Below are 22,160 nucleotides of genomic sequence, written 5' to 3' on the forward strand. Positions count from 1 at the left end.
TATTTTGTCTACAGCAGTTTGTTACTTATAGTTGTGGCAGGTGTACTGCTTTAGCTTTCATAGGAATGGTCTTCGTCCGTCTGTCCATAACACTTTCGTGTCCGCTCCATATCTCCTAAACCCCTTGAAGGATTTTCATGAAACTTGGGTCAAATGATTACTTCATCAAGACGATGTGCAGAACCCATGAGTCAGCCTTGTCGGCTTAAGGTCAAGGTCACAACTCAAGGTCAAAGGTTTGAGCCTTCCATTTTGTGTCTGCTCTATATCTCCTAAACCCCTTGAAGGAATTATATAAAACTCGGGTAAAATGATCACCTCATCAAGACGATGTGCAGAACCCATGAGTCAGCCATGCCGGCTCAAGGTCAAGGTCACAACTTATGGTCAAAGGTTTTAGCCTTCCATTTTGTGTCCGCTCTATATCTCCTAAACCCCTTGAAGGAATTTTATAAAACTTGGGTCAAATGATCACCTCATCAAAACGATGTGCAGAACTTATGAGTCAGCCATGCTGGCTCAAGGTCACTTAGGATCAAAGGTTTGAGCCTTCCATTTTGTGTCCACTCAGTATCTCATAAACCCCTTGAAGGATTTTCATCAAACTTGGGTCAAATGATCACCTCATCAAGAACTCATGAGTCAGCCATGTCAGCTCAAGGTCAAGGTCACAACTCAAGGTCAAAGGTTTGAGCTCTGTACCTCCTAAACCCCTTGAAGGATTTTCATGAAACTCGGGTCAAATGATCACCTCATCAAGACATTTTGCAGAATTCATGATCAGCCATGTCAGTTCAAGGTCAAGGTCACAGCTAAAGGTCAAAGGTTTACCCTTTCACTATCCATAGCAGTGGCGGGGCATTTAGCTGTCTTTCAGACTGCCTTGTTAAAAATATATTATCAGTATTAATTACTGTCATTGAGAAAGTTGTTGAGCTAGCTTGTAGAAAATTCTGAATTTTCCTTTGTTTTCTTTCTTTCTTCCCTTGCTTGAAATATTGTTGAAAGAAGTACCCAGTGTCTTTCTCCACTGTTGAAGCTAAAAGGTCACTGAATGGCCAATGGAATTATGTATATTACCTTAGGTTGATCCTAAGTTATATTGATACTTTTGAGCATATTTCCAAGCTTACATGATTTGGTAATTTATATTTTGAACCATTTTATACAAACCAGGATGAGCCAACTACAGGTATGGACCCTCATTCCAGACGTTTTCTGTGGGACCTCATACTTAGTCTTATCAAAGATGGTCGCTCTGTCATCCTTACTTCTCATAGGTGAGAACTTTATAAAAATTTAATTTATATATATTTTATACATCAAAAGTTGTAACACTTACTTTGGATATCAGTCTCAGATTGCATCCTTGCCAGTGATCAAGTTCAAATTTGTACTGTGAAGCATCCAGTCAGATAGTGGAGTTTTGAGACTTGTCTTTTAAACCTTACCCTGCTAAATTTATATAATGAGCTTGTCCATCTTTTAATTTGGACAGTACCATTATCTGTCTAAAGGGGTGCTTACCAAAAAGATACTGACTGAATGGCGAACAGTGCAGATCTTGATCAGCCTGTTCGGATGTGCAGGCTGATCATGATCTACACTGGTCGCAAAGACAGAATCAGGTCTAGCATGGTAATGATTAATTCAGTTTTATATCTTTGTGCTTTGGAATTCATACTGGACTGCTACTTTGTTGGTTTTTTGCTTCATGTCTTTCATTTATGAAGTTAGGATTTACATACCAGCATTTAGCTATAGTTATGTTAGTTAAATGTAGATATACATAGTGAATATACTTTTAGAGCTTTTTTATGCCCCCGAAGGGAGGCATATTAGTTTTCAACTGTCCGTTAGTTCGTTAGTTCGTTCGTCACAACGTTAACTTTTTGCATGAAGGCACTTTACTCATGAACCACTGCACCCACACGACCCCTACTGACTTTGGGGTCACCAGGTCAAAGGTCAAGGTCACCAGGTCAAAGGTCAAGGTGCTGCGGGGGCATTTGTCACTATTAGTGACAGCTCTTGTTTGTGTGACTAGAATTTGTGAAAGCTAGAAAACTGCCTGACTTAAAAGTTCTAGTAGATTGATATTGTGTGATCTATTTTTTCAGTATGGAGGAGTGTGAAGCTCTGTGTACAAGGTTGGCGATTATGGTAAATGGGAAATTCAAGTGCCTAGGCAGTATACAGCATCTGAAAAATAAATACGGAGATGGTTACACTCTCAGTTTACGACTCAAAGGTATCAGCTAGTCTTTATTGTACCCCCCGACAACAAAGTTGTAAGGGGGGGGGGGTATACTGGTTTCAGGTTGTCTGTCTGTCTGTCTGTCTGTCTGTCCGTCCGTCTGTCCGTCTCTGTCCGTAGACGCAATCTTGTGCGCACCATCTCTCCTTATCCCCTTGACAGAATTTAATGAAACTTCACATAAGTGATCAGTACCAACAGTAGTTGTGCATGGGGCATGTTAGGTTCTTTTAGAAAAAACATTTGCATAGTTATGGGACTTTGTTTTTTTGTTACTATATACATAGAAACAATCTTGTGCGCACCATCTCTCCTCATCCCCTTGACACAATTTAATGAAACTTCACACAAGTGATCAGTACCAACAGTAGTTTTGCATGGGGCATGTTAGGTTCTTTTAGAAAAAAAATTGCAGAGTTATGGGACTTTGTTTTTTTGTTACTATACTATATACATAGACACAATCTTGTGCGCACCATCTCTCGTCATCCCCTTGCACACAATTTAATGAAACTTCACACAAGTGATCAGTAACAACAGTAGTTGTGAATGGGGCATGTTAGGTTCTTTAAGAAAAAAAATTTGCAGAGTTATGGGACTTTGTTTTTTTGTTACTATACTATATACATAGACACAATCTTGTGCGCACCATCTCTCCTCATCCCCTTGACACAATTTAATAAAACTTCACACAAGTGATCAGTAACAACAGTAGTTGTGCATGGGGCATGTTAGGTTCTTTCAGCGACAAAAATTGCAGAGTTATGGGACTTTGTTTCTTGTTAACATACTATGTACATACAGTCTGCATATGCAATCTTGTGCGTGCCTAATCTACCAAACCCTTGCACACAATTTAATGAAACTTCACACAAGTGATCAGTACCAACCCTAGTTGTGCATGGTGCATGTTACATTCTTTTAGATAAATATTCTGCATAGTTATGGGACTTTGTTTTTTGTTACTATACTGTATACATACAGTCTATATACATACAGTCCCCATAATTATGCAATCTTGTGTGCGTCAAATTGCAATTTACTGTGTCAGTGCATGCGGGGGGTAAATTCATCACCTTTAGTGATAGCTCTAGTATTACATCAGTATTTTAATCTTCATAAAAAATGTGTCTTATTTAATGTGGGTAGTCTACATCTGGCAAAGATGGAACAGCTTACTTCTAGCCCAGACCATGACAGATCATTGGCTAATACTGCTGGAAACAGTATCAATTTAAGCACTGACTCGGCACTGGACATCAGTAGGGGTATTGGTTACGAGTTTCCACCTGGGAACAGAACTCACATCACAAGCATTGTGTTCATGCCTGCTTACCAATGTGCCTCTGACACCATACATTTGCTTTAATTTTGTTTGTTAATAGAATCCATGTTAAACTGGAGATACATAGAGATGTATTTTTATTTCATGTAGAAAGCATATCAACTACTTATTGCCCGAGACCCGCCCGCTTAGCTCAGTAGGTAGAGCGTCGGTCTACAGATCGCGGGGTCGTGAGTTCGATCCTCGGGCGGGGCGTATGTTCTCCGTGACTATTTGATAAATGACATTGTGTCTGAAATTATTAGTCCTCCACCTCTGATTCACGTGGGGAAGTTGGCAGTTACTTGCGGAGAACAGGTTTGTACTGGTACAGAATCCAGGAACACTGGTAAGGTTAAGTGCCCGCCGTTACATGACTGAAATACTGTTGAAAAACGGCGTTAAACCAAAAGCAAACAAACAAACTTATTGCCCGAATTTTCAGTATGTGGATCAAACTGAGTGGCTGGGTTCAAATTTGTTAGTTGAGTTTATATAATTCAATATTTTAGCTTGATTGTGATAAAAGCTTTCAAGGCTCTGATTTGAATCCTTCATTAGCTGGCTATCTGGCAAAACCAGCGCTGGTGACATCTGAGAAGGTGCAGTTGGAAGTCCGGTGCAGCTCGAACACATGCCTCTTGGTTTAACAGCTGCCCTTTAAATTTGGTGAGATTTGTGAATGATTGTGTAGAGCAGAATTTTCTTCTCAGGGACATCAACTTACAGGTAAACCTAACAATGTAAAAACTGATAATGAAATCTACATTGTAATTTCAGGACCTGATTTTGAACGATCTCAACGGCAAGCCCAAAGATTTGTAAAGCACAATTTTCCTGAGGCTGTGATCAAGGAGTGCCATTATAATCTACTACAGTTTGAAATGAAGTGTCAAGATCTCTCTCTGTCTTATGTATTCTCCAAACTTGAAGAGGCTCAAAAAGATTTAAATATAGAAGACTACTCTGTTAGTCAAAATACTCTGGATAATGTAAGTATCCCATACTCATGCTAAGGAGTCAGGACATCCCAATTTGATCATCTTTAGAGGAGTTATGGCCTCTTTAAATGTCATTTTTGAATAAAATTTATCCAAACTACATTGTGTATACTATTGGTGGTCTTTGAATGAAATTTCATAGTTATGATCAATACCAAGCCCTGTTGCACATATACTACAGGTTTTGTTGTTGAATGATTTTTGAGTTCTGGCCCTTTGATTATTATACATAAAGTCTATGTAGAGCTTATTGTCTGTGCTTTGTCTTCAAAACTTCCATCCAGATTTCATCGAAACTTCACAGGAGTGAGTGATATAAAGCCTTGTTTGGCATTTCTGTAAAACATTCCACATGGATTCTTTTTGCAGAGTTTTGGTCCCTTTAAAGCTATCTTTGACTGTTTCTCTGAAACTGTTGGTTGGATTTATATTAAACTTCATAGGAGTAATCAGTACCATGATCTTTTTCATAAAAAAGACTGCCTATATAAGATTAAATGCATAAGGAGGGATACATAAGCTTTTCTCAAATACTACCACTTAGTTGAAAGCTTTTCTAATACGATGTCACTAACAGGTTATAATAAATTAATGATTGCTCTCTCATTATTCAGATGTGTACATTTGTAACTAAGATTGCAACAAGGAAAGTACCAGTAAGGATCCCTTCTGAATGTATTTATTTTTTATGCCCCTGAAGGTGGCCATATTAAAATCGCACTGTCCGTGCGTGCGTGTGTCCGGTAAATTCTTGTCCGGGCTGTAACTCTTTCATCCATAAAGGGATTTTGAAATAACTTGGCATAAATGTTCACCATAATGAGATGAAGTGTCATGCGCAAGACCAAGACCCCTGGCTTCAAGGTCAGGGTCACACTTAGAGGTCAAATGTTAACATGGTCTGTTTCGTGTCCGGTCCATCACTCTGCCATCCATGAAGGGATTTTGAAAGAACTTGGCATAAATGTTTACCATAATGAGATGACATGTCATGCACAAGACCCAGACCCCTAGCTCCAAGGTCAAGGTCACACTTACAAATCGAAGGTTTACAGGGTATGTTTCGTGTCCGGTCCATAACTCTGCCATTCATTAAGGGATTTTGAAATTACTTGGCATAAATGTTCACCATAATCAGACGATGTGTCATGAGCAAGACCCAGACCCCTAGCTCCAAGGTCAAGGTCACACTTAGAGGTCAAAGGTTAACATGGTCTGTTTCTTGTCCGGTCCATAACTCTGCCATTGATGAAGGGATTTTGAAATTACTTGGCATAAATGTTCCCTATAATGAGATGAGGTGTCGTTTGCAAGATCCAGACCCCTAGCTCCAAGGTCAAGGTCACACTTAGAAGTCAAAGGTGTTTCTTGTCTGGTCCGTAATTGCCATTTATCAAGGGATTTGAAAATAATCTGACACAAATGTTAACCATATTGAGAAGATATGTCACACTTATGACCAAGGCCTGTTAGTTCAGGGTCACAAAATGATATGTGACATTTTTGCGAATACAACTGTGGCATTCTTGGGCCTACTTCGGGGGCATTTGTCACCAATAGTGACAGCTCTTGTTCCTGAATAAAACATGATAATGTTGTCTTCACAAAAATCTATTAGGAATTAATATTTATCCAGTTATTTATAACAGTTAGTCCCTGAAGACCTTTTTTACTGAATTTCTTTATATTCTTTTATATTTTTATGAAATTATTTTTTGTAGGTATTTATAAACTTTGTAAAACAACAAGTTGAGATTGTCGAAGAAAGTGGCGTTGAATTACCAACAGACGCATGCGAACATCCACAGAGAACTCGTGCTGTGTCTTCAACTTCTTCATCAGGATTAGCAGACGACTTTGATGAAGATCTTATAAGGGAGGTAAATGTGTCAGATTCTCAACTTGAATTGGAAGATGATGTTCCATTGTTGAGCTTTGATGGACGTGGGGTAAGTACAGTAAGTTAAATCTTGCAGTATACCTGTATCTGGATATGAAAACTGCAATATGGATGTGGTGTGTTTGCATGGCTCTTACAACTGGAATGGGATACTGGTATTTAGATTTTCTTCTGTCCCATCACTGTTGAGATCAGTGGCAAGATTATGGCATTTATAGTGATACACATGGGAATCTGTCATCGTATGGAAAAAGCATTTATGTCTGCTGGCTGGAGCCAATTGTCAGAATATTCGGTAATAGGGAATCAACTACTGCCAAATTTTGTTGCTTTGAGACGGAAATTGGGATCAGTCCCTCTATGGTAACATGCGATATACCTTATGAGATACATACTATCGAATTAAAAAATGTGTACTTCCGGCGCCTGCATAGAGCGTCTGACTTTGGAATTTTTGGAAGAATACACTTTTTCCTTGTGCCTAATAAGCGTCCACATAACTTGTCTGAACCGCAACGTCTTACACGTCAGTACAAATATAGGCAGTGTTGTTTTTATTCCAAAATCTGCCTTTAAAATGATAGGGAATTGATCCTGTGTGAAGCAACGAAAATCGGGACTGATCCCTTTACGATAACAAGCGATATACCGAATGAGATACTTACTGTCGACTTGAAAAATGTGTACTTCGGTCCATGCCGTCATAAGGCAATTCCTTTCTGATGTTAAGGGATGAGTTGAAGTTGGATCAATTCCTGATTCCTGTCGTTCATATGACTGAAAAATTGTTGAGAAAGACGTTGAACCCGAACACACACACAATTCCTGATTGAGACAGTGCCTTATTTCATATTAAATCTTTTAAAGGGACATACTCATTGTCACATTGGGCTGAAGCACTGATTAAGTTCCATAGAATAATAAGTAAGGAAAAACTGTTCTTTCCAAAGATATGACAAAAAGCTTGCCACTGTTCTGAACTGTACACTTTACTCAACACAAACAGCACATCTATATATAATTTGCTTTTTCTGCATCTGGGCTTGATGTTAAGGACTGCCAGATTGTACATGGCAGGAAAAAGTGGAGTCAGGCAGGCAAAAAAATAGTACTGAATTGCTGGCCAAGGACTTCAGGTCCCTATAAATTCAAGAAATCATGTTATTTCTTCATATTAATTATTGAATTATTTTAAAAGAATATTATGTTTTACAAACATCATCATCATATTCATTCATATGTTTTCCTTGAGAGGATCAATTTTATAATCTCATTTATACGTAAACAATTTCAAAAACAATTTACTAATCTAGAATATGGCAAAAATGCTAAGTTATGAACTTGAATTACAAATATCTTAAGTACCAGCAAAATTTGATGAATGTCAGCTATGGACTTTGCATTTCAAATAGTTTTCATGGCTTTAAAATGCAAACCACATCACAGGTATTTAAGTTATATCTTGGCAAAAAAAAAAGCTGCCCTATGGGCAAGTGCTCTTCAAAGTTAAAAGTCAAGCCCTGTATGTGTAACAAGTCTTCTAGATTACATCTATTACTTCCAAGGACAAGGCTTCCAATACCTGTTAACACAGTAATGCTTCTGATTACTTTTAAATCATGTTGGGGTATGCTTAAAGTGTATATTGTAGATACTGTGAAATAATTAAATATTTATGGGGAACTTATGATGACATAAAAAACAAAACCACAATGGCCAGTTCTGTTCATTACTGATTACTACACTAGTTTGATGCTGTTTTATGTTAATAAATACATGTTGCAACTGCTAAAAACACTGAGGACATTGCGAGAAGTTGGATATATTTTTCATTGGTTTAAAAGCTATCAGGAAGTAACTATAGTTGTTTTGGGTTTTTTTTGTCAATGCTTTAATTTTTCCTTGCAAGCAGGTAGGTTTTGAAAAAAGGAGAACTTTGAACATAGATCCTATCTATTTTAGAGCAAGCCTCAATCTGCTTTTCATTTATATCAGCTGTATGATATAAAACACACTAACTAATGTATTCAGAAAATATACCCGCTTTTGACCAACACCATGAAAGATTAAACAATATTGCCATCTTTCATTTTGCTTTTCCCATGTAGAGTGTTATAGCATGTGCATGGTCAATAAATGTAAATATAAGTGGTAAGTTGATCTTTGTTGTTTATTTTTCATTTGTAAATACTTTTGATATAGTTACAATATAGACAGACTTTTGCATAGACAGGAAAGTTGTGTTGTTTTTTTTGTGTGTGTGCTTTTTTTGGAGGGGGGCGTGGGTTGGGGGTATCTTTTTGTAAGGTATGACCACTGCTTAGAATAGATGGACTCACCGAGTTACTGTAGACTTGGTAAAATTTTCCATGATATTTGCGAATAATAGTGTACTACTCACAGATTCAAATTATTTACGAGTATTATGTCCTAAAACACAGGCATGCCCATTTCTTGAAAATTCTTAACTGGAAATGGGAATACTATCCATGAAATCACTATATAAAACCTATGATAAAATTACCCAATCTACGGTGCTCAAAGATGGCTTGTACAGTTACTCATGTAGTGTTGTCTGTCATTATTCTCCACAAAGAGAGAAGTATTCTTAGATGTTGGATATATTATGATGAATACTGTGAAATCATTAATATTCATAGGGGACTTATTTTCATGGATTTAGCAATTGCATCAAAAATACTGGAAATTAAATTCCAATGGTCATGTAAAATTATATTCATTTTATCCGCTAAAGATAAAATCAGCAAACAAAATAGCTATTTTGGCCAAAACCATGAAATTTGATGCCTACAAAATTAATGATTTTACAGTAACAGTTTGATACCCAAAGGTAATCAGAGGTTTATTTATGTTAATGTAGGAAGTGTTAATATTATATTTTTATGTAATTCTTAAAGACTTAAAGGAATTATGTTCTTGCAAAAGAACATTCTTGCATATTTCTTTTCGTTTAAAGGTAAGATAATAACTAAACGAACCCATCCGTGGGAAGGATAGTGAACTTAATTCTATATTATACTGTACTTGCAACATTCATAAAAGTGTGTTTAATGAAGAAAATTGAGGAAGACTTCACAGAAAGTTGGGAAAAAATGAAAATATTGTCTGCTGCAGAAGATATTTTTTTGACATCCTGTTTAAGGTAATGTCTTAAGACTCTACTCATTTTATTTTTGTTCTAAAAGGTGATATTTTAAAAATCTCAGATTTGAAAATAAAATATGAAGTGTAGTCTAAAAAGGTTAAATGCAAATGATTTATTTTTTCAGACACATCTGACACTGCTGAGTATGGATCCAGTGAATACTTGAAATCCAGTGCAATATAAAGAACTTCAAAATACAGACCAAGCCTAAATAGAGAAAGGCTCTTCCCATTGAAGGATCTCAAATATTTATTTTTATGAAAATTATATTTTTCATTTTACATATTCCATTTTCATTAAGTCTGCCTGGTATTGAAATGACTGTGTTTTATTGTACATGTAATTCCAGTATCAGAAAAGTGCTGAAAGTGTCATGCAAATGTGTTTTTATGCCCCAGGGCATATAGTGATTTAACTGTCTGTTTATCTGTCTGTACAAACCAAATTTTACTATTACACATACACCAACGTTAATGACCTGATTAAGTTCATACTCGTACTCAAATATTCTTGTGGCAAGACCTACAATCTGACCTATATATAAATGACATTGACCCTTATATGACTCTCACCTTCAAACTTAAAACCTTAAACATTATTTTTGGCTCTACAGTCCAATTTAGTTTATACTCGCACTCAACAAACCTTGTGGCAAGGGCCTACAAACTATGACCTTTATAATTTATGATCTTCACTTTTAAACTTAAACCTCAAAAAAGCATCTTTGATGATACACCTAGGGGGCATGATTCTGCATTTAGAAACTGCAGCTCTTCTGGTTTGCTGACATACTTTTGAAATTCTGTCTTGAAAAGATAGACAGTTTACGTGTTGTCACTTTTTTGTTTGTATTTTGTTATTTGTATAGATTAAAGTAAGATTTCTTCAGATACATTTTAATCAGTCAGAGAAATACTAGAAAGTTACCTCTATGATGAAAAATATGTGGTGAAAATGATTTTCTTCTGTTTAACTTGTTTTGGCTAAGATTTACAGTTGAAGCTTGAATAAGCAATGAGATGAAAGGCCACTCTACATATACAATAATAAATATATCCACCACCACCATAATCTTCATCATCATCAAGATTTATCAAAGATGCAAATTGTGCATCTTAGAACTTGTGCTTAAGCAAATAACTGTTAAATGAAGGTTGTATTTAAATATTTAACCCTGTGTGAAGACTTCAGGCCAGTGTTGTTTAGAGTTGTATGCTAAAAATATTGTTGGTTTTGGCATGATAGAAAATTTTCTTGCCTAATACATGTTTGATTTTTGTGTGTGTGAACTTTCAAAACTATTGCATAACAATGTTAGCTCAACTATTTATCTTACTATACATCTTTTAATCCGTAATTAAATGAAAAGATATAGACTTAATTTTCATTGACCTAGTAAAAAAGCAAAGAAATTCTTTTACTTGGACCACACTGTAAACATGTCCATGACTGTAAATGTGCTCATTTGCTATTTTTCATGTACATGCATAGAAAAGATTGTTTTAAAGAGCTTTATGTGATTCTTACTTAACTTTGTCTCAGTTTACACTTTACTTTAGGACTAGAGTGTATTTTTGTGTTGTGCTAAAGTACCATAATTATCCATGTATAATGCGCACCCTCTCCCACCCTTCAAGCCAAAAATATTTGGAAAACAAGTTTTGGTCCAAAAAAAAAAGAACAGCTGTATTATACGCACACGCACACATGATTCCAAGGTGGTCCTGGGGGTAAAAAAGTGCATTATATAGGAGGATCTCATGTACATGTCATTCTATATTTTACTTATTGTTTATGAAATATTTATATGAACATTTTGGATATGTAGTTTTTAGGCATTAATTATGTTTAGAATAGGAAAAAAGAAGGTTTTTTGTCTGTGTACATGAAGTAGATATTGTATGAGGAAAAATCATGGTCATTTATTTGATTTTATTCTACTTTGATTGTTCATTTGTTGATAAATGTTTGCTTTTGTTGTTGATAATTGGCTGCTTTTGTTGTTATTGATGTTTTTGTGATAATTTATTAGACTATACAGTGCAGAGTGAAGGTAATATTTACTATTCACTAAATAATCTGTTTCCAATGTGCTTATTATTTGTAAAATTTAGATAAATCTTTTTACTTTCTGCTTGTTAAAGGGAGACAATTCTGCCAAAGTCTTTTCTGCTAATGGAGACTAACCCTGTCGTTTATTGAACCTCTAGTCTAATTTGTGTCCACGTTAAATGCATTTAAATCAAAATGTTCTTTTTGTCTTATATCAGATAGTGCAATTGGAATTGTCTAGTATATAAATAGCTGAATAACTTCAGACTGTTTTCTATTGCTTTAAACTCTTACTGAGCTCATAGCATTGGATTTATAAAAAAAGGTTATTTTATAAAAAATGTGATTACTTACATGTGCCTCATATAATGAACCATCTTTGATAACAATATTGTCTTGAGAAATTGTGGTAAAAGTTACAAAAGTTTGTAATGATTTCATGTTGTTTGGACAAAATTCCTTTCTTTATAAAACAAATTGCAGAGCCTAAATAGACACAAACATGTAATTATCTGAATCTAAAATATTGATTATATAATCTGACAAATATTTATCCCATCTTACCATGCTGGAGTCTGCCTTTCCTACCAGTGTAGATCATGATCAGCCTGCACATCCATGCAGTCTGATCATGATCTGCACTGTTCACCATTCAGGCAGTACCATTTTGGTAAGCACCCATTTTAACAGTTAATGGTACTGTCCAAATTAAAAGATGGACGAGTTCATTATAGAAACTTAGCAGGGTAAGGGGTATATATAAAAGGAGACGGATAACATTTTGCATCTGTTGAAAAATTCAATATCTATGACCTACCTGTAATGAAAAGTTTGAATAGTTTCTTTCATTGTGCATGATGTTCCACATGTACTTACTTAATAACAGTAATGTGCTAATTTGTTGTTTCTTTGTTTTGAGAATTAATATGCAGGTTGATATTTTATGTTTATTATTTTGATTTTAGGGCTGTGCTCATTGATGTAGTTTTTTCTGGCATTTTTGTAAGAATGTCAGTAATGAAGGAGGAGAGTTCAGTTCCAAAATTATAAAACTGAGTTTGGAAATCAGTCTCAAAATACAGCCTCTCCATTGGTCAATTTGATGGTAGAGCTTAAAATTGACCAATCAGATAGCTAGAGTTTAGGGACTGGTCATAAGTTTGTATACAAGACAAATGTAATATCTTGGACATACAGTTTCGTGGTTTCTGCAAAATTAGCTATGTCATTGGGACATGAATTTTGCAGATTTTAAATATTAAAGTTACAATTAATGGGTATTTATTAGCTCACCTGTCACATAGTGACAAGGTGAGCTTTTGTGATCACCCTTTGTCCGCCGTCAGTGCGTCCTTCAACAATTTCTTGTCTGCACGATAGCGGTTTCATTTATGATTTTATTTTAACCAAACTTGCACACAACTTGTATCACCATAAGATCATGGTTCCTTTCTTGAACTGACCATATCTCATTATGGGTTCCAGAGTTATGGCCCCTGAAAGGGCCAAAATTAGCTATTTTGACCTTGTCTGCACAATAGCAGCTTTATTTATGATTTGATTTTTACCAAACTGGCACACAACTTGTATCACCATAAGATCTCGGTTCCTTTCTTGAACTGGCCAGATTCCGTTACGGGTTCCAGAGTTATGGCCCCTGAAAAGGCCAGAATCAGCTATTTTGACCTTGTCTGCACAATAGCAGCTTTATTTATGATTTTATTTTAACCAAACTTGCACACAACTTGTATCACCATAAGGTCTTGGTTCCTTTCTTGAACTGGCCAGATTCCATCATGGGTTCCAGAGTTATGGCCCCTTAAAAGTCCAAAATTGGCTATTTTAGCTTTTGCAGCCATATAGAGACTTCATTTATGGTTTTTATTGATACAAACTTCCAAAATATCTTCAACAACAATAAATCTTGGATTCCATGGCAAATCAGATCCAATCGTAGGTTCCAGAGTTATTTTGTATCTGATTACCTCCCCTGATTGTGATCAAAAAGGATTTATATCAGTAAGTACTTACAGGACTTATTTGAAATTTCATTATTATTATTAGTTGGACTGAAACAATCAGGGTAGATAACTATGAACTGATTTTATGGCAAATTACCTCCCTTTATTTCAAATTAAAATAGGTATATCTCCATAAGTAATGAAGATACTGATCTGAAATTTCATTTATGTCAACAGATTTATTTGGTAGATCCTTCTTTTGTTCACTTACAATATTTTTTTTTAATAACTTCCCTTTTATGTTACTATAAATAGGTTATTTTTAGTAACTTTTTTATTATTGGTCATAGGGAAAAACTGAGATCACTTTTCTGTGGTACAACATGGATGGTACCTCCAACTTTTAGGTGTATTTTGACATATCTATACCTTGTAAGAATTTTTTTTTCTTTTTGGTTAAATTTCTTCGCTTTGTTGTTCCTATCCTTTGGACTTAGATATTTTTTCTGAGGACCTTCTTGTGCTCAAGTGCAATGATAACAGGTGAGCGATATAGGGCCATCATGGCCCTCTTGTTTTTTGGTTGGGATTGAATTTCACTTATTGATGCAACCAGAATCCACGAAAATAAGTACTTCATGAATATTACTCATTTCACAGTCATAATTTTTCAGTATATAGCCAGGTTTCAGGAAGCATTTTCAGAAATATGTAATTATTTTATAGGATGTTTTTTTTTCATACTGGGAATTACTTTAATTTTCTAATGGAAAGACAATGGTTGTTCACATTGAAACTCATGCATACAGTAGCTTTATGGGGCTTGCTTTCACAGGTTAAGGTTGTTCTGCACGTTTGAAAAACCGGAAGTGATGGCGTAACGTCATTTATCCGGAAAACGCAAAATAAAGCCTGGATTTGGCGTACGGAAATGAAAATCAATTTATAAATTAATCTAAACCTGTGAGTAAATTTGTTATAATGGCACTGTTGCTATATTTCTAAAGTCAAAATATGATATTAAAACATATTGCACGTTAAAAAAATCAAAATAATGTCTTAAAATTAGCGTGAAATGCCCGGTTCCCTTTAATTATGGTAAAATATCTCAAAAGTAAGCACACGGACCTATACATTTTATTTCATCAAATTATAGGCCATGTGTTTATTTACAACTGTGAGAAGTTTCATCAAAATTTACATTGTAGAAAAAATTCTATTCGCGAAAATGTTATGAAAGTTATGATTTTCCCATAGACTCCCATTATGAAATATTGCGTGAGGTCCAGATTTTTCAAACCAGCCTAGCAAAAAATCAAGCACACGACCCTATCTTTTTTATTTGCTGAATTTTCTAGATATTAAACTCCGTTTTGAAAAAATGGAGTTTAATTGAATTCTACATTGTAGAAAAAAATTGATCCAAACGTGCAGAACTACCTTAATATGGGTTTAATTTTTTGCCTGAGACATTTGTCAGAATTTGTTGTTAAATTTAGGAAACAAAAAATCCTTCCAAAGATTCCTTAGGACTTTTTGGAAAGTCTTCTTTCTCCAGTGATTATCAGGATTATTGAATTTTATGATTTATTGGCTCATATCAGCTCATCATCACATTCTGGTTATAGTTCATAGTTGCATTGTATTACATATTACTGTGTGCAATACATGATTATTATATTTTGGAAATAAATAGACATTTTATTGAAGTATTTACTAAATCATCAAAATATAACATTACTTACTTAGTGAATGCACTGCCAGTACAGTACTTTCTTGCCCAGTATAGATTTACTATTCACTCTAATTAAGTAGTAAATGCTTAGTGTATTTTAATGAGCAATAATTAGTAAAATTCATGTCTCCTGAAAATATAGTACAGATTACAAAGATGTTTTTAATAGTAAATGATTATGTATCAGTAAATATATGCATATATTCATTATACAGAAAAATAGCTTGTTCATGAGAATAGGTGCAAGAAATACAAGAAATTTCATTTTATATTGTATTGTTTGTTTTATAATACAGTTTCCCAGAAGTCATTTTTATAAATAGATTATTGAGAAGATTTATTTTGACATTCCCGGTGCTTTGAAGTATGTTATATACTTTATCAATTTTTACAGCTTTGCTGTGTGTTACTGTTTAAAGGGATTTTCAGGTATATTTTAGAGAAATAATTCCATAATACACTGTGACAATGTACCATTTTACTCAGTTGATTAAAAGAATAAGATAGAAGGCATTTTATCAAACAAACTCTTGCTGCAAAAAAATGCTACCTGATGTTAAGTTAGGAAAACATGTGAAAGATATATATAAATATAAAGATATATTAAAATATATTTATGTCAAAATCTAATTTAATCAGTGGTAATATATATGAATTTTAGAAAGAAAAGTCAACACAGTATTCAGTTAATATTCTAAACCTGACATAATTTTATGTAGATTAAGTTAGAAAAATTATGAACATTGCTCACCCATGTCATCATTTATTTGTGTCACTATGTCTGTCAACACTATGTGAACAAAAACATTTCCATTATAAGTAAACAGATATTTATTTTTCTTTCAATATTCCTTTAATAATTCTTTGTAATATGAACATATCGGAGACAATAACTTTTTCATTACTAGAATATAGTTGCTTTAGATTTTGTCATGAAGTTGCTTGTTTGTTTATCATTTTCTCATGCCAATTACCATGACAACTAGACTGCAGAAAAGATATGATTTTATTATATGAACTATACATAATCACATTATGACTGACTAGGGCCCCATGTGGTTCTGGGACGATCTGTATATGAAAAGAATTGGAACCACTGCCTTACCATTGCATGATCGTAAGAAACGACTAATAGGGTCTTAACACTTGGTTTTGCTGTAACTCTGCGATTCCAGCAGGTATGCAAATTTTGATTCCATACCTCATGTTTTTATTTCGATGTAAATGAGATGCGAAACCAAAATTTGTAGTCCTGTTTAGCGCCATATAACCTATACTGTGTTGGTGCGCCGTAAAAATCCAAATAAATAAATAAATAAACTTGTCATAGCACACTATACTGTATGATATTGCAGCTTTTACTTTGGTTTTGAAAAAACTATGCATAAACTTATTATATTGTATAGATACTAAATTAGCCAGTCTTGGTATGCATAATTCATACCTTAAAACATCTTAAAACAGTTACAGACTTTTGCTTTCCTGGTCAATATTCTTTTTACCCCTGTTTATATGAATTCATATTGCACAGTATTTTTCAAGTATATTACTATTAGCTAGCAGTGTGTACCAGTATATTTGTTAAATGTAAAAGTTAGGTTTTTAATTATGAAGTTCCCTTTATGTACATTTTAGATTAGATATGTTGGTGATATTTCGGTGTATCAATTTCACATAGCTTTCATTTCATGTTGCAAATAATTGTCAAGTAATAATTTATTCAGATTTTATGGCACATTGTATTTTGATGCTTGTTTATGTTAAATCATTTATAGTTTTTGCTTAAATGATTTCAATAATGTGCTTAAACAGGTGGTAATTTAAGGTGGTTTAAAGGAAGACTTTCACTATGTCAACATGTTTATCGTAATGCACTGTTCTTACTCCAGTAAAGGAAAACAATTCTCAGACAGTCCTTGGTATGCAAGTATATATTCAAAATTTCATTGTAAATATTTAAAAGCAAATTGCAGTTATATTATGTTTTCTCGAGATCTTGCATTATCTTGATACTTCTAAAATAACTTTTGCATTTTTCTGCACTATTGCTGGTGTAATTCCAACATAATCAAAAAGATGGAGAATAGAGTGATGTTGAAAAACACAGTTATCTATACCAACCGTTATAGTGAAAGTCTCTCTTTAAACCACTGTCAGATTTTTTTCACAGCTCAACATGGTTTATAATACTTGTTGTAGTAACATTTATCAGCAACTTACTTTCTCATGTCTTTCAGGTTGTGTCTTCACAACACAATAAAAATCTATTTCATTTACTTTCCTGAATTTGTTTCTTTTATTCCATACTGCAGTAAAAGTGTAGAAATAAATGATAAATAGATGATGTGCATCTTTGCTTGAATGCCCCTGGAGTAGTTAAACTGTTTTTCTAGTGTGTATAAAATCTCTACTATAAAAAATCCTTTGGAAGCATGGAATTCAACACCCCTCGCATCCCCTATCACTGGCTTAAGCATAACTCAATAATCCCAAAGGACCAGAAGAGAACAAATACTAGGGGTTGGGGAGGGGCAAGACTTGTATACAGTTACCATCCAGCATTTAAAGACTGCTGTTTTTATAGTTTAACCCTTAGCCTGCTGGCGGCAAGTGATTATGCCTTTATGGCCAGTGCAGACCAAGATCAGCATGCACATCCGTGCAGGCTGATCATGGTCTGCACTGTTCGCTATTCAGTCAGTAAATTTTCATCGAACACCCCTTCGAATAGTAAATGCACTGTTCGTTATTCAGTCAGTAAATTTTCATCGAACACCCCTTGGAATAGTAAATGGTTTTGCCCAAATTGAATGATTGAACAGTCTATATTTAGCTCACCTGAGCAGAAAGTGTTCATGGTGAGCTATTGTGATCACACTGTCCGGCGTGCGTCCGTCCGTCAAGTCGTCCGTCCATCATCAACATTTGTGTTTAGACGACATCTCCTCCAAAACCAATGAATGGATTTTGATGAAACTTGGCCATGATGTTCCTCGGGTAGTCCTCTACCAAACCAAAAAAAAATCTCTCTAAAACTTTGGCAAATATTTGGATATTTCTTTCTCATTTGGCATACAATTTAGACCATTTTCCAAATTCAAAAATCAGTGGCCCCCGGAAGGGACATTTGTGTGAGTGGTCTACAAGCGACGAAAGCACTTCCACACCTGCCAAGGACTGTGATAGATGCCTAACAGACAACGCGGCCCAAGCCTCAAAAGGGAAGATACGCTCAACGTGCTTCTCTTAGAGGGAAGGGTGAAGACTGGTAGAAACAGAACAGTTCGAAGACAATAGTGAAGAGGCTCCCACAACAACCGCGACAGGTGTGGCATCGACGGTACAAACCCGGTTCCTGATTGGCATGGCTCCGCTGGGGACTCCAGACAACAGAGTAGCTTACCTTCTCCTACTCCAGCTATATTGTCTGCGCTAGGAACGCATGTCCGGTCCGGTTCGAGTGCTTGCCTTTCAAACTGGTCTCATTGGCTGCTGTACTTACAGTCACATTTTGGCAACTAAATTCATTTTCTTTGGACAAAACTCTCTGGAAATTGCAGAGAGGTAATCAGTACCCCTACATTCGAACCAGAATCACACTTTAAGAACATGATAAGGGCTATGTTTGTGGTCTATACTCTACGTGGCATCTCTATGCTTCATTGTGTCTGAAAGGGCGGATGGACCGTTATTAAACTTAAACACTGACTGACTGTCTACAAAAGTTGTTCAAACAGTTCTGCTTGGTTGCACATATGGGCTGCCAGAGCTAAAAATAGAAAAAACTTCAAACTACATCTCCTCCTAAACCAATGGTCTGATTTTGAAATAATTTCACACAAATGGTCCTTATGTCACCCTCAACCAAGATTTTTCAGATTATACCGATTTGTCAAAAAACATGGCCTCCAGAGGGCGTGGTCACTTTTCCCTATATGTATATAGTGGAAACTTTAAAAATCTTCTTGTATGAAACTGCTTGCCCGATTTTAGAATAATTTTACACAAATGGTCCTTGTGTGACCCTCTACCAAGATTGTTCAAATTATTCCGAATCGAATTATTTTGATTCATCAAAAAACATGGTCGCGAGAGGGCTTGGTCACTTTTCCCTATATGTATATAGTGGAAACGTTAAAAATCTTCTTGTGTGAAACTGCTTGCCCGATTTTAGAATAATTTTACACAAATGGTCCTTGTGTGACCCTCTACCAAGATTGTTCAAATTATTCCGAATCGAATTATTTTGATTCATCATAAAACATGGTCGCCAGAGGGCTTGGTCACTTTTCCCTATATGTATATAGTGGAAACGTTAAAAATCTTCTTGTGTGAAACTGCTTGCCCAATTTTAGAATAATTTTACACAAATGGTCCTTGTGTGACCCTCTACCAAGATTATTCAAATTTCAATGTATTTTGATTCGTCAAAAAACATGGCCGCCAGAGGGCATGGTCACTTTTCTCTATATGTATATAGTGGAAACTTTAAAAATCTTCTTGTGTGAAACTGCAAGCCCGATTTTAAAGTAATTTTACACAAATGGTTCTTGTATGACCCTCTACCAAGCTTGTTCAAATTATTCCGAATCGTCAAAAAACATGGCTGCCAGGGGGCGTGGTCACTTTTCTTCTCTGAATCAATAATAGCTAGAGCCGTGATATTTGGCGTGTGATAACAGATTTGTAATGTCTACCATAATTGTTAAAATTATTGCCCTAGGTTCAAAAGTTTGTGTGACATGTATATAATATAGGCTAACATAGAAGAAACCTAACTCTGTACTTATACAAACACACTTGAAGCCTTGTACACAGGTGAGTGCTTTAGGGACAATGACCCTCTTGTAGAAATGTAGCAGGCTAAAGGTTAAAAGCATAGAACACAGACAAACAAAGTGATAGCAGACTTGGTTTGATTGAGATTATGCAATGTGCAACACACCTCATGTCCCCTGGCACATGCCAAAGTGGAACTCTGTTGTACATAAAGATTGAATGAACTCCATGGTCCCAAAGGACCAGAAATATAAATCTCTGAAACCAAAGGTGTTATTGGCTGGAAATGAGAGATCACAAATTCCATTCCTAAGCAATGCTTTTTGCAGTGGTGATCTGACAGAAGACACCAAGTCTCAAGTATTTCATCACCACCACTTAATATACATGTAGAAAAATTACCACTAGCTTGCAAAGAACATGCAAGATCTTGTACGAGAAACCAGACTATTGTATGGAGTCTAGGATCACAGATATAAATAAGAGCAGTCCAAAATTATACATATTTGATTGATTAATAGGCAAGTCAGACCTGATAACAGTATTCTGAGAAGAATAAATGGGATATCGTACCTGGCAATAGTCTTTTTTTAGCTCGCCTGAGCCAAAGGCTGAAGGTGAGCTTTTGTGACTGCTTGAAGTCAGTTGTGATTTGTGCGTTATCTGTACGTCAACAATTTCTAAAAAAAGTCTTCTTCAAAACCACTGGGCAGATTTACACCAAACTTCACAGGAATGATCCTTGGGTGGCCCCCTTTCAAAATTGTTCAAAGAATTGAATTCCACACACAACTGTGGTTGCTATGTCAACCGAAAGGAAAAACTTAAACAATTTTCTTTTCCAAAACCGCAAGGTGTAGAGCCTCGATATTTGGCATTTGACATCATCAAATTATGCCCCTGGGGTGAAAAGAGGCCCTTCCCGGGGGTCCCAAGTTTTACATAAACGTAAACAGGAAAAAATTAAAACTCTTCTTGTCTGAAACCACAAGACCTAGGTATGTAGCATTACCTTGTAGTCCTGTACCAAAATTGTTCATATTATTACCCTGGGGTGAAAGAGGCCCTGCCTGGTTGTCCCAAGTTTTATATAGACTTACATTGGAAAAAATCTTGTCTGAAACTGCAAGGCCTAGGCTTTTGGTATTTGGTATGTTGCATTGCCTAGTGGTCCTCTACCAAGATTATTCAAATTAAGCCCCACTGAGGTGAAAAGAGGCCCCATCCAGGGGTCCCAAGTTTTACATAGACTTATATAGGAAAAAAACTTTATAAATCCTCCTGTCTAAAAGTTAAAGGCCTAGGCCTTTGATATTTGGTATGTGGTTCTCTAACAAGATTGTTCAAATTATGCCTCTGGGGTGAAAAGAGGCCCCGCCCCGGGAGTCACATATATGAGTTATATAGGAAAAAAATACCTCAGAAATGATCTGATCATATTTCCTAGACTGTTTAATTGTAATTACCTGATGATCCCAAGTAATTAGGGGTCACATGACCTACTGTCTTAATATTTAAGCATCAATTTGATATTTGAAACATGTAGCTCATATTACTCAAGTGAACGATTTAGGGTTATGATGACCCTCTTGTTTTACCAGGCCTATGTGTTTGCAAGTTTGATGTGATGGAAACAGAAAGAGATATTGAAACTGAAGAATCGTTAATTGTTTCTCTTTCAGGAAACTAAAAGTTTCATTACAAATGAACTTGTATCTGACTTTCCATAGAATTGCTTGTTAAAGCATGAGGTTATATCTTGTGTTTAAGTTTCTCATTTTGTCTGCTTTAAAAGTACTATATGAACAATTCCATCCCAAAAGAATTGTGTATGATATTGAATTCTTGCCGCAAAATTGTCATGGTTAACAGATAAATCAGTTCTCTAGGGGATGTACTACCATACTACTGCAATTCTTTCCACTTGAAAAGGGACTGTTGGCTCACTGTTTGATTAATTTGTAGGCTTTTATAGAATTATGAAA

At 35.4% G+C, this 22,160-nt stretch overlaps 1 protein-coding gene across 2 annotated transcripts in view; it reads left to right on the forward strand.

Moving 5' to 3' along the window:
* LOC123525550 (ATP-binding cassette sub-family A member 2-like) overlaps positions 1 to 17,672 on the forward strand; it is a 99,545-nt gene extending 81,873 nt beyond the window's left edge. For both annotated transcript variants that reach the window (XM_045304683.2, XM_053537762.1), the window contains exons 45-49: positions 1,177 to 1,280; positions 2,121 to 2,251; positions 4,362 to 4,573; positions 6,304 to 6,531; positions 9,773 to 17,672. In XM_045304683.2, the coding sequence (XP_045160618.2) occupies positions 1,177 to 1,280; positions 2,121 to 2,251; positions 4,362 to 4,573; positions 6,304 to 6,531; positions 9,773 to 9,814 (717 nt within the window). In that variant the 3' untranslated portion in view covers positions 9,815 to 17,672. The remainder of the gene's footprint in view (positions 1 to 1,176; positions 1,281 to 2,120; positions 2,252 to 4,361; positions 4,574 to 6,303; positions 6,532 to 9,772) is intronic.
* Positions 17,673 to 22,160: the final 4,488 nt, after the last annotated feature.

This window comes from Mercenaria mercenaria, chromosome 3 (genome assembly GCF_021730395.1).
Source record: "Mercenaria mercenaria strain notata chromosome 3, MADL_Memer_1, whole genome shotgun sequence".
NCBI lineage: Eukaryota > Metazoa > Mollusca > Bivalvia > Venerida > Veneridae > Mercenaria > Mercenaria mercenaria.